Source organism: Geotrypetes seraphini, chromosome 2 (genome assembly GCF_902459505.1).
Source record: "Geotrypetes seraphini chromosome 2, aGeoSer1.1, whole genome shotgun sequence".
In the NCBI taxonomy this organism is placed as follows: domain Eukaryota; kingdom Metazoa; phylum Chordata; class Amphibia; order Gymnophiona; family Dermophiidae; genus Geotrypetes; species Geotrypetes seraphini.
Genome location: NC_047085.1, coordinates 272,141,678 through 272,155,834, shown reverse-complemented (window position 1 = coordinate 272,155,834; position 14,157 = coordinate 272,141,678). Strand labels below are relative to the sequence as shown.

The window sequence follows — 14,157 nt, the reverse complement described above, 5'->3', positions numbered from 1 at the left end:
CAGATTCTTCAAACTTTTAAAAAATATAAGAACAAGAGGGCATTCGGAAAAACTGAAAGGGGACAGATTCAAAACAAATGCTAGGAAGTTCTTCTTTACCCAGCGTGTGGACACCTGGAATGCGCTTCCAGAGGACGTAATAGGGCAGAGTACGGTATTGGGGTTTAAGAAAGGATTGGACAATTTCCTGCTGGAAAGGGGGATAGAAGGGTATAAATAGAGGATCACTGCACAGGTCTTGGACCAGTTGGGGCCGCCGCTTGAGCAGGCTGCTGGGCACGATGGACCTCGGGTCTGACCCAGCAGAGGCATTGCTTATGTTCTTATGTTTTTGAAGAGTGGAGCAGTGGGTACAAGTGTTCAGGATCAAAACACTGGAGGCACCAGCTGTGTGGATAAGTGATAAAAATGGCACTGTTAAACCGAGAACACTTCTTTAAATTGCTGGAAGGCTTGGACATCGATAGAAAAATAGCCTTGGCTAAGTCAAAGGACTCAATTGTACTAGTGGTTGAGTAACAAGACAACCGAAAATCGATCGATGCAGCCAGGCTGCCCGAAGACATTGGAAGTCGAAAGAAAATAAAAGAATTAATGAAATAATGAAGAAAATTATACAACCCCCCCCCCCCAGGAAGGCAAGAAAAAAGTGATTAGAACCACGCACTTGGAGACACTCCAAGACACAACTTCTTAGCTCCATGGAAAACTAAGAACTGATGGTCCCACAAACAAATGTCAGGTAGGAAGGCAATCACAGGTGGTCTCAACACATCTAAAAAAGTTAAAATGACAGTACACTTTTCCACTGTCCTTACCAGGGCTCCATGGATGGCATTAACCCATCCACGAGAACATGCTGCCTGCTTGTCCTGGGATAAAACACAAATACCTCAGCTTATCCAGTAGAGTTAATAATGAAGCTTTTCTACTAACCTCTATTTCCACAAAGTTATGAAACTGACAAAAAGTAAGCCATAGAATATTCAGCCTAAAACAGACAAAAAGAAAAACAGTTAACATATCTCATACTTACTCAATTTGGGCCTTGTTTTCCAAATATTTTCTCTCATTCTGTGGTAATGACAAATTTCTGAAAGCATGGCCTAAAAGTATAGATCAGAAATCATGACTACACACCATTAAGTGCTGATAAATGTAGGAAAAAGTCTGTCTTTCAAAATGTATCATACACACATTAAATTCCTCTCAAACCAGTTCTGCTAAAAACTTTAGATCATAGCAAAAAATAAAAAAGATAGCATTTGATATATAAAGTGGCAAGTACTCTATTGTATATCTAAAAACATACCTTTCACCCTAATGTATTTATGTGAAGATAGTACTTCTCCTAGGAATATCCATGTTGAAGATGTCAGCAGCTGCTGAATTCCTATAAATGCCCACAAACAGTACTATTTCTAGGATCTTCTCCTCTCATACCCATACCAGAGATACTAGTCTCCATTTAACTCTTCCTATTCCTGATGACTTCTTCCTCCTCCCAGCAGCCTGTCCACCTGCTCAAAGACTTCCGATTTCTGCAAGGCCAATGTTTTCTTTCAAACTTTGGCTTATTGAGGAAAGAAGAAGGGCTCCAGTAAAAGGGTAGGGAGAGATTATGTGCACCAAGCCATTTTCCTTAGAAAAGCTAAGTGGTAACCATCATGGGACACACAAAAACAACATTAAAAATTTTTTTTTCTAAGTACTACATTTCAAGCAGATGTTCAAGCCGGACTTCAATTTCAATATACTTTCTTAGAAAGCATTTGTTTTCTTTATCATATCAAAGCAAGACAAATTGAATTTTATCAAAATTTTAACACAGAATATTTCCTACTTAATAGCCTACTTAATAGAATAACCAAGGTTAAACTAGTTTATGTTTTGTGTCCATGACAAGAAACCCCCCCCCCAACATAATGATATTTCCTCCCTCCCTTGCATTCATAAAATGACCTTAAATTCAAACTATAGTATTATCTCAACTATAAAGAGATATTATGTACTTACCCAACAGGCAATAGATAGGTGAGACATTCTAGACCAGAGGTGCCCAATACGTCAATCGCGACTGACCGGTGCGATCAGGAAGGCAACGTGAGTCGATCGCGGAGCCCATCCCGGGCTCTGTGATAGGCTCGTGTTGCCGTCCCGATCTACCGGGCTGACCAGCCTTCCTCTCTCTGACGTCAAAGATGACGAAGCCGGCATCCATTTTAGTCTGGTTTTTGTAATTTCGGTGGGAGGGGGTGGGGGGGCTGTGGCGGCAGCCGCCTGAAAAAAAAATCATCCTGGCCGGGGTCAGTGTCATGCTCTGGAGCTTCTACCTCCTCCAGCAGCCTTCCTATCTGGCCCTCTCCCTTCTACCTGCATCTGGCCACACCCCCTGCTCCGCGGTTCTCTTCGGCAACTCATCAGCAGCAGCGATCGACACAAGCTTCTGACGTCGAGGCCTACCCTCTGCAAGTCCCACTTGTTTCAACTTCCTTTTTCCACAAAGGCGGGACTCGCAGAGGGAAGGCCTCGATGTCGGCAGCCTGTCTTGATCACCGTTGCTGACGAGTTGCTGAAGAGGGCCGTAGGGCAGGGTGTGTGGCTGGATGCAAGTGGAAGGAAGAGGGACAGATGCAGGACTCGTGGGTGAGGGAGAAGAGAGAGAGAAAGAGAGAGGGAAGGGAAACAAAAGGAAATATTTCATACTGGGCTGGGCCGGAGTGGAGGGAGGGTGGAAAGATTCTGGCTACAGGGTGCAGTAACAAAGGAAAAGGGGGGAAAGCTGAAAATGGAGATAGTGACACAAAAAAGAGAAAGGATAAGCAGGACCTATTGAATAAGGATAGAGCTACAGAGGGGACATGAACAGGAGGTGAAATAGAGACAGAAGTATTACTGAAAAAGGGGGAGGGGGAGATAAAGATATTGAAAGGGCAAATGGTGAACATGGGGTAAAGACAAGACAGAGACAAATGAAGATTCTGAAAAAGTGGTGAGATAGGGATATAGGTAAGATGGACACAAAGAAGGGTGATGCTGGAAAATAGGTGGAATGGTAATACTGACAGACACAGAAGGGATATGCTGGATCAAGGAGAGATGGGGCTCAGGCTGGATGGAATAGGAGAAATGCCTGGTTGGCCCGGAGCTTCCTCTCCTACGTCAGAATTGAGGTCGGGGAGCGGAATGCTGGGCAGCGCGACGCTTCTGCAGGGAGAGCTTGGGGCGGTGGTGGCTTGGGACCTGTTCCCCGATGGGAGCATCGGTAAACCGAGTGGCTTGGGGAAGGGCAGGGAGAAAGAAAGAAAGGGGGCAAGCAGGGAGACAGAAAGAAAGGGAGGCAGGGAAACAGAAAGAAAAAGTTGGGGGAGAGAATGAGGTCTGGAGGAGAGGAAACATCCAGGAGGCTGAAAGAAGGGAAGAAAGATTGGATGCACAGTCAGAAAAAGAAAGTGCAGCCAGAGACTCATGAAATCACCAAACAACAAAGGCAGGAAAAATGATTTTATTTTCAATTTAGTGATCAAAATGTGTCCGTTTTGAGAATTTATATCTGCTGTCTATATTTTGCACCATGGCTCCCTTTTACTAAACCGCAATAGCATTTTTTAGCGCAGGGAGCCTATGAGCATCGAGAGCAGCGCGGGGCATTCAGCGCAACTCCCTGTGCTAAAAACTGCTATCACGGTTTAGTAAAAAGGGAGGGGGTATATTTGTCTATTTTTGTATGGTTGTTACTGAGATGACATTGCATAGAGTCATCTGCCATGACCTCTTTGAAAAAAAACCCGGAATATGGATAATTAACATTTTCTCTGCCTTTCAGTGTGCTTTGTGTTTTTTAAAACATTTCATTGCTGGTAGATCATTTTGACTTGGTCATTTTAAAAGTAGCTCGCGGGGGCGCTGTTGAGCCAGGAAGCAAGATGGCCGCATAGTCTCCTCTCTCCTCCTCACAGATTTAGAAAATCGACACGGAGCAAGTTTCAAAATTTGTTTTATATTGAGAATTTTGATTCAAACCTCTCTCGAGATGTCTACTAACAAATCTACCAAATCTGAGACCTCTCCGAACTCTGGATCTAAACGAACAAAGCACGATCCTCCCTCCCCGGAAAAATCAGCTACCAGTAAGTCTGCTTATGTTTCTTCTGATGCAGTAATGGACGAATTACGTGCCCTGAAAGATCTTATAACAAAACAATACGATATCACATGCGAAATGAAAAATGAAATGTCTTCACTTACTGCCTCCTTTGCTGCATGCACAGCACGTGTTGACTCCCTGGAAAATAGGGCAGACATGGCGGCGCTCTCCTTCACACAATTTGAAGAACGAGTTCAGCTAAGGTTTAAAAAGCTGGATCAAGATTTTGAAGATCTCTGCAATCGTAACAGACGGAATAACATCAGAATAATCGGGCTGAAAGAGCAAGCCGAAGGTTCAAATCTGATTGAATATTTAACTAATTCTCTCCCGAAATTACTCAATATAACATCAGACCTCCCGCTACAATTTGAGCGCGCACACCGCACTCCATCTTTTCTGAAACCGGGATTGACCAGGCCGAGACCGATTGTAGCGAAGCTTCTGAGGTATCCTCAGGCGCTACAGATCCTAACCGCTGCCAAAGTTATGAAAGATCTATCTTTTGAAGGTAAAAAGTTTCTTATAGTACCCGACCTTGCTCAAACCACCGCGCGGAAGCGCAAATCTTTTCTTGATATGAGAGCACGCCTCAAGTCTATGGGCGCCAGATATGGCTTGCAATACCCGGCCAGAATGATTGTCACCATCAACAACTCGACGCAACATTTTGAATCCCCGGAGCAGTTACAAGCATTTCTTGATAATCTCCAGTCACAGGGCATGTCATCTGCCTAACAACTTTTCAACTGACTGGTTTTCTGAAAAACGCAACTCTCTAACGTAGTCTGCTTGCTGATTCTTGAACGCTTTTGTCACTGCGTGCTTCATTATATTTCTGCTGCCAGCGGTACCTACCAATGATTCCTGACTGTTTGAAATTAATAAATCATTGAACACTATGACTACATATTCCAGATGCAAGTCTATAGCATTCGACTCCCTTCTGGATGCTACTGAAATTGACTTTGTTGTCTTTTTTCTGCTCCCTGAAATAGACCTTGCCGTCCTTCCCTTGGAATGCAGATAAACTTAAAAGACACCGACACTATATCTGTTTGCTCTATGTTTGTTCTTATTTTTTGGTTTTTCCCCCCATTTCGATCTATCACTACAGCTGTAAGTCTCACTAATGTTTCAGGTGGCTGGACCTATACCATGGACTTCTGTTCCAGGCTCAGTTCGTCTAATTTTGGATTTCTTGATTTTTAGAAGAGCTTGAAAGCCTATGTTTCAAACTGGCCTTTTTTTGAAGCTGAGCAGTCATAGTTTTAGCAATTATCTGACCTCCATCTTTTAAGATATAGGTTTACAGCTATATGTTTTTTTATGATTTGTGGGTATTGATTTTATTTATGTATTAACTTCATAGATTTTGGCTATGCAGGCTGTGAATGTGCCCTGTAGGGGACCTCATTTATTTAACACATGGCACATACCTAATTTCCTTTGGTATAGTGTATGTAAGAATATCACAAATGGTGTCATAACGAGATAGTGGTGAGGGGAGGTGCTGGCTCTGTTTACGGGCCGTGCCTTTGTGGCATGAGGCGCGTCCTGTGGGCAGTTAGTTTTCATCTGTGCTTCCTTTTATTGCTTGTGCCTCTCCTGCTCCAGCATGACCCCGCTGGTGGCTCGGGGCTCTATTTGGAGGGACTTCTGGCGTGCGCGGACATCGATGTGATGCCACGTATGCGAATTATCGTCGCATGGTCGTCCGTGCGTCTCCGGGTGCCTTCCAGCTACAGCCCGGAGTGTAATGTGCCACCAAGTAAAGCTTGCAGGACACTGCTTTAATAAAATACTAGTATAATAGGTAGAACATTAGCACAATGGTAACATGCACAGTGTATAGCTCTGGAGCTAGGTGTCCATGCAGGTTGCTGAAACATGCACATAGACAAGCTACATGCTATGTGCATCATTGCATTCAGGTAACTTTTATAGTGCATAGCTTGAATTTCTGTATTTGAGTATACACATGCTAGGTCTACTGATCAGAATGTTTGTGTTTTTTTTTTAATTATTTTTGCAGAAGCTTTTTCATTATTCATCTGGTATGCTACTGTACAATTTATGGTTGATGATGCTTGGTATGTCCTCTATTTTTATTTTTATCATTGGCTAAAGTATCTTAGTCTAAATCTTCTTTTTCTATTGGCATCTCTTTTATACTTTTCTTAATTCAAGAGTTGTAGAGGAATGTTATTATCTAAAAAAGAGAGATAAACCCCTTCTTTCCCTTTAAAAAAAAAAAAAAAAAAAAAAAAAAACAAAGTTTAAAAGTTAATTCATATGCTCCATGTCTCCCTCTATTATGTTTATATAGAGAGAGGAGCTATTGTGTGCCCTTGAGTTCTCTTGGTGAATGGAACCAATCTTTTTTCTTTTCTTACTTGGCTGGACTTTTTTAGTCCTTTTGCCTGTTTTTTTTATTGGAGCAGGTTGCTCCTTTTTACAGAGGTTATGTGTGTTAGTGTGTTATGGTATAGGGCATATTGCATTTTTATTTTTTCCACAATTCAATTCCAAAGGTTTTTACTGCTTGATGATACTTGCATATACTGATCTCTTGATTATATGTCTTTGACAAAACTCTCCCAAGTCACTGTTGTCTCTTGGAATATTAATGGTTTGAAAAATCCCATTAAAAGAAAGAAAATATTGTTACATTTAAAGAGAAAACACCCGGATATAATTATGTTACAGGAAACTCACCTCTCATCTACTTCTATTTTAACCAAGTCTTGCCCTTGGATTGGATCTGCCATTGATTCTCCCTCTGTAGGGAGAAAAGGAGGGGTCTCTATCCTATTCTCCAAATCTTTCCAACCCCGCATTATTAAACAGGTAATAGATCCTAGTGGTAGATGGATCATAGTCCAATTAGAAGTACGTAATACCCAATTCATGTTGATAAATGTTTATGCACCCAATGGAGACTCTCCAGATTTCTTCTTAAATCTCCTTACCACAATTCAAGCTTTTGACCCCTTACCTATTATTTTGGCTGGAGATTTTAATCTTCCCTTTGATTTACATATTGATAAGCAATCTGCTACTAAAATAACTTCACTAAAATCTCATATATCCTTTCACTCTCTTGTTTCACAGCTACACCTTGCAGACTCCTGGCGAATTCAACATCCTTCTGCAAGAGAGTATACATATCATTCCATACCCCACAATAGTTTTTCACGTCTTGACTATATTTTCATATCACAACATCTTCTTCAATCACTTATCAATTCCTCTATATCACCAATACTTATATCTGATCATTCTCTAATCTCATGTGTTTTAAGCTGGAATCCTGATCCTATCCCTAAATCTCCTATATGGAGAATGCCAACTTCACTTCTGGAAGATGATCAGACTGTGCAACACATTAAAAATTTTATATCTGCTTATTTTGAACGAAACCCCTATCTGGATACCAATCCTTTAACAACATGGGAAGCCTTTAAGGCCTCATTGAGAGGGGAATTCATTTCTCTCGCTTCCCATAAATATAAATTGGAACAATCTGCTCTGATAAATTTAGAAAGTCAAATCTCAACCCTAGAAATTCAATACTCCCTTACAAAAGATCCTCTTCAATATAATGCTCTCTGTCAACTTAAATATCAATATAACTCCATCCTCTCTAAAAAGGCTGGCATGCAAATTTTTCTGACTGAAGCCGTATATTATGCAGAGGGGAATAAGAGTGGTAAGATGCTGGCCTCCTATCTAAAGCGGAAAAAATCTAAAATCCAAATCCCTGTCATCCATACTAGTAATGATGAAACTGTAACCTCTTTCTCTGAGATTCTCACAGAGTTTAAAATTTTTTATGAAGGATTGTATAAGTCTGATTCACCTTCAATATCATCTTCCTTATCCCACTTTTTACGGGAAATAGATAACCCCAGTTGGTCTACAACTGACACATCTATTCTGGAAAAACCCATTGAGTTAGAAGAATTACAGACCGCCTTAAAACAATTACCATCTCATAAATCTCCTGGAGCAGATGGAATCCCAGCGGAATTCTATAAACTCTTCCAAAATGATATAATACATCACATCCATCATGTGTTTCTATATTTGACCCCTGATAATGTTATTAATTCACGCTTCTCTGAAGCTATCATTACTGTTTTGCCAAAGCCAAATAAAAATCTTGCTTTTGTACAGAATTATAGACCAATATCGCTTTTGAATGTTGATTACAAATTGTATGCAAAAATTCTAGCTAATAGGCTCAAATTGATGATTCACAAAGTTATTCATCCAAACCAAATTGGCTTTATGCCTGGTAGACTGATTGCTGATAATACTAGACTGTTTTTCCATTTGGCGCATATTGCTAAACAATCTCAACATCCTATTATTGCCCTTTCGCTTGATGCCGAAAAGGCTTTTGATAGAATCGAATGGAACTACCTTTTTACTATTTTACATTGGTTTGGGGCTCCTCATGCTTTTATCAACATGATTAGAGTTATGTATACCAATCCTTCTGCTAGAATAATCGCAAATAATACCCTTTCCACATCTTTTCGATTACAAAGGGGAACCAGACAGGGTTGTCCCTTGTCCCCCTATCTATTCAATCTTGCGCTTGAACCCCTGTTACTCCGCATTAGACAAAACTCTAAAATTTCAGGTATAACATATAACTCATTTGAAGTAAAACTCTCTGCATATGCAGACGATGTTTTTTTATACATTTCTAATCCAGAGAATTCGTTACAAGAACTTCTTAAAATTATTACAGATTATTCTTTCTTCTCAGGATATAAGCTAAATCAAGACAAAACTGAATCTATCCCGCTTAATCATCTCTCCAACTCCTCCATGATTAAACCTTACCATCTTCAATGGACTCCTAAAAAAATAAAATATCTCGGTATCGAACTTACTACATCTATGGAAGATACTATTGATATTAATACTCAACATATTTTTCAACTTGTTAAAACCCTGATTCACTCTTGGCACCCTCTACATTTATCATGGTGGGGTCGCCTTGAGACAATAAAAATGATGCTAATGCCCAAAATAAATTACATCTTGCTTATGATTCCATCTCTTTTCCCATCAGTTTTTTACAAAAAACTTGACTCACTTTTGTCCTCCTTCCTTTGGAAGAATAAACAACCACGTATAGCACTACAAAAACTCAAGAAAACAAAGGATAATGGTGGTGTTCTTTTTCCTGATTTTCTTACTTACCATAAATCATTTATCATCCATCAAGGTCTCTATTGGTTTGCAGAACATGATGATATATACATTCCAACATGGTTTGAATTAGAAAAACATACTATTCAACCACTTCCTCCCTCAGCTCTTCTAACAGCATCTACAGTCAATCTCCTCGACTCCATTTTAAAACAGACATCACAATGTTTATTGGAATTTGATTCCTGTTTAGATCATCCATATCTCCAATCATTGTCCCTCTCCTTATGGTTTAACTCTAACATTCTTATTAATAAGAAACCTTTTTTCTGGAAAGAATGGATAGACAAGGGTGTTTCTTGTCTTCAAGATATTTTAGATGCAGACTATAAGTTGCTTCCATTTAATATCCTTCAAATTAAATTTGGTCTTTCTTCTTCTTCTTATTTTAAATGGATGCAACTTAATCATTGTATATCTACTACGCCTTTTTTCAGATCCCTTCAATCATACCAACCTACCCTTCCCCAATTAGCTATACAATTCTTGACAACAGGACATGTTGCTTCTAGATTATATAAACTATCTTTAATGAAAATCATGCCTTCCACTTCCATATTGAAGGAATGCTGGGAGAAAGATTGTGATTGTCAAATTGATACTACATCCTGGGCACTTTTGTGGTCTAAATCCATAAGAGCAGTATCTTCAGCAAGCGTATTACAATCTATGTACTTTTTGTATCATAGAGCAATCTGGACTCCCTTTAAACTCCATATTGCTGGCCTTTGCTCCTCTAATATCTGTTGGAATTGTAATTTACACCCTGGCTCCACCATTCACATGTTATATGAATGCTCCTTTACTCGTTCCTTTTGGTCTGATGTTTGGAATATTATTAAATCAATTTTCTATTTAGAAAATGACATATCATTTTCAATAGTGATGTTCAAATCTCAATCTCCTAATCTTCTCATAGTTGATCAACATAGAAAACTTTTTGATATATTACTGACCTTAGCGCAAAAATTGGTTCTTTTAAATTGGAAATCTTCCAATTTACTCCATGTTCATCATTGGTGGAATATGGTTTTACAACATCAAAAATTTGAGCTTCAGTTATATAGAAAGAGAGGCCAATTTCAAACTGTATCAATGAGATGGTCTCCACTTTCTACATACTTACAGAATATATGTAACTCAACATCACAAGTTATATAATGCCTTTTTATTTATGTAATGCATAATGCCACTGTACTCTGTACCTTTTCTTTGTTTTTTGTTATTTGTTCTTGAAAACCTAATAAAAATTTCATGGAAAAAAAAGTAGCTCGCAAGCCCAAAAAGTGTGGGCACTCCTGTTCTAGACAATAGGGTTATTTCCCCATACTCGCATGCTCTGCAGAAGGAATCCACTCTGGATTTTTCTCTCTGCCTCTGTAGTACTTCACGGATCGGTATAGCACCCTCTATAGTAAGCACCCAAGCACCGAGAGGCACCCACACATGTGAAGTAGAGGCACCTTTAATAACAGACTAAACAAAGTGTTCTGCTGAAAGGAATGAAACAGTACCATTAACCAACACAGCTCCAAAGGAGCGCAGCACAACTTCCCAACAAAAGGGACATATATACAAATTCTGTTCAGCCCTCAAGGGCTGAGTGGCCTCCAAGAAGCAGTATGGAGAAGCATAAACAAATTGTAAACAGGTGCAGAAAGGATAGGGCAGAGAGTCTAGAATGTCTCACCTATCTACTGGAAAAGAGCTTACCAGGGTAAGTAGATCTCTTTTTCCAGTGCAATAGGTGAGACATTCTAGACAACAGGGATGTGCAAAAGCAGTCCCCCCAATAGCTAGGGTAGGCTTGCTGCGCTGGCCCTTAAGACCGAGGACTCGAAGGCCAAGTCTTGCCTTGCAGCAACATCCACTCTGTAAAACATGACCAACGTGGAAGAGAAGACCACGTTGCAATCCCACAAATCTCTTCAGGAGGGACAGATTTAGCTTTGGACCACAAAGAAGCCACACTCCTGGTAGAAAGTGCCTTCACAGAAACAGGGGACTGTTTCCCAGAAAGAATGTAGGCTGACGAAATGGCCCTATGGATCCATCTGGAAATCGTGGCCTTAGAAGCGGGAGCACCCTGCTTAATTAAATGAGTCAGCATAAACAGATGGTCAGAGAGGTGAAACTCATTAGTGATCTGCATATGACCAGTTTCTTCAACAGGCGGTCCTGAGACGAGGAACCTGTTGGCAGAAAGGCAGGGAAACACACTGTCCATGAACATGAAAAGCTGAAACAACAGCCTAAAATGTCAAAACCAACAGAGAAGCATCTGAAAGAAGGCCAAAGGGAGTTTAGATAAAGCTAGACAGCACCAGGGTAAGGTCCGAGGCAAGGATAGGATGGACAACCAGCCATCTGACACGATGGACCCCTTGCAAGAATGGAACAACATCAGGATGAGCTGCCACAGAGGACCAACTGTCCTCGGCTCTAAGTAAGAGAGCTCGGCTACCGGGAGCTGCAGAGAAGCCACCGTAAGGCCAATATCTTTCCAATGGGAAGAAAGGCAGGAATCAGCAAGATCGGAGCTGAATACAGATTCACCTGGACTTGGATGCACACTGATATTGGAAGGCCTTCCACGCCATAGCATAAGCCGCCCCCTGGATGACTTCTTAAGACTGTAGAAGAGCCTCAACACCAAGGACAGAACATTTCATATGCTCAAAGGTCGCATGCTCAAGATCCATGCCGTAAAAACCAAAGGCTCCAGAACTGGCATAGCAACTGCTAAAAAGGGTCCAAAGAAGCACTCAACCCAAAGTCTGCAACCCATATGACCATGTGATCAAGCTGAAGCCATCAGCATAATTCATTCAGGATGAACCAGGATCTTCTGAAGGACACAGTTGACCAAAAGCCCAAGAGTAACAACAGACAGGAAAAAGCTTCTGCTGCCAGCTCTGCATCAGCGCATCAAGCCCTCCACTTCCAGGCTTGGATCTTTGATGAAGAAGAGAAGCACCTTCTGGAATCATGAAGTGGCCATGAGATCGACACAGAGACTCCCCCAGAACTCCACAATCATTTGAAATGCCTGTGGGAACAGAATCCACTCGCCCAGATCCAGAGACTGTCTGCTGAGGTCTGCTTGCATGTTGTCCACTCTCGCCACATGCGCTGCTATCAGCGCCAGAAGACGTACCGCCCAAGAAAAAGAAGGCAGGCTTCCTGAGCCAGAGGAGTGTTCTTGGGCCCTCCCTGGTGATTGACATAGGCTACTGACGTCGCATTGTCTGAGAAAGCATTTACTTACCGCAACAGGTGTTATCCAGGGACGGAAGGCAGATATTCTCACATGTGGGTGACATCATCCATGGAGCCATGATGCGGACAGCCTGACAAGCAATCTTGCTTGAAGAACTCTAGAAAGTTCTTGGCTGCCGCACCGTGCATGCGCCTTCCCGCCCGACATAGGGCACACGTCTCTTCAGTTCAGATAACTAGCCAAGAAGCCAACCAGGGAAGGTGGGTGGGTTGTGAGAATATCTGCCTGCTGTCCCTGGATAACACCTGTTATGGTAAATAACTGTGCTTTATCCCAGGATAAGCAGGCAGCATTTTCTCACATGTGGGTGATCTCCAAGCTAACCAGAATGGGATGGTGGGAATGTTGGTGATTTAGGAAAATAAATTTTGTAATACTGTTTGGCTAAACTGGCCATCATACAAAACTTTTTTTTAACAAGAAATTTTTGAGAGCCTTGAGACCCAATATCGGTTGAAGACCTCCCGTCTTCTTCAGAACAAGGAATATCGGGAGTAAAACCCCTTGTTCTTCTGGTCCAGAGGAACCTTCTCGATGGCATTGAGAAGGAGTAGGGAATCGATTTTCTAAAGAAGAGAGGGCTGAAGAGGGTTGGAAGGAGACAATCTTGGAGAATGTTCTGGAGGGAATGAAGAGTAACCTTCTCGAATGATATTGAGAACCCAGAGGTCGGAGGTGATTAACTGCCAATGGTGATAGTAATGTTGCAGACTACCTCCAATGGGGAGAGGAAGAGGCAAATGTAAATGGATGGAAACTATGCTCTCAAGTAACTAATCAAAAAAACTGAGTGGATTTAGAAGGTGCAGATGGCTGAGGTTTTTGAGGACACTGCTGCCTTTGCTTCTTTTGTTGTGGTCTAGAAGAAGCAGATGGTTTTGCCGGGTAACGCCTCTGGTAAGAAGAGGGTTTTTGTAAGGTCTGGTGGTGGATGGCTTGCGTTTAGGCTTAAGTAAGGAATCCCAAGACTTTTCATGTACAGAGAGCTTTTGAGTCGCATTCTCAATAGTGTCCCCAAAGAGTTCATCTCCAAGACGGGAAATTGGCCAACCGATCTTAGAGGTTTACATCCATATCCATAATTCTGAGCCATGCCAATCTCCTCATGGCCACAGACATCGCAGAAACCCTGGAGGATAATTCAAAAGCGTCATAGGCAGACTGCACCATATGTTGTCTTAACTGAGTAAGGATGCTAGATATGTGTTGGAATTCCGTTTTCCAGTGAAATGGAAGATATTTGTAAAATTTAGGCAATTGTTTAACCAAATGCATCAGATAACATGTGAAGCAGAAATAATACCACTAGCTCCTTCCCACTTCCCAATACTACTTCCCAATACCTTCCTGATTCCCCAAAACAACCTCATCCACTCTTTATTTCCTCTAGAAATTACCAGATATCCTCTTCTTGTAATACATTTTTTGTAATTTTTTTGTAATCTGCCTTGAACTGCAAGGCAAAGGTGGAATAGAAATCTCTAATGTAATGTAATTGATA

General features: G+C 41.2%; 1 protein-coding gene across 3 annotated transcripts in view; it reads right to left on the bottom strand.

Moving 5' to 3' along the window:
• LPCAT1 (lysophosphatidylcholine acyltransferase 1) overlaps positions 1-14,157 on the bottom strand; it is a 579,323-nt gene that overhangs the window by 261,084 nt on the left and 304,082 nt on the right. For all 3 annotated transcript variants that reach the window (XR_004537978.1, XM_033929666.1, XM_033929665.1), the window contains exon 8: positions 937-991. Coding sequence is in view for 2 of the 3 variants with exons in the window: in XM_033929666.1 (XP_033785557.1) it covers positions 937-991 (55 nt within the window). In the remaining variant the exon portion in view is untranslated. The remainder of the gene's footprint in view (positions 1-936; positions 992-14,157) is intronic.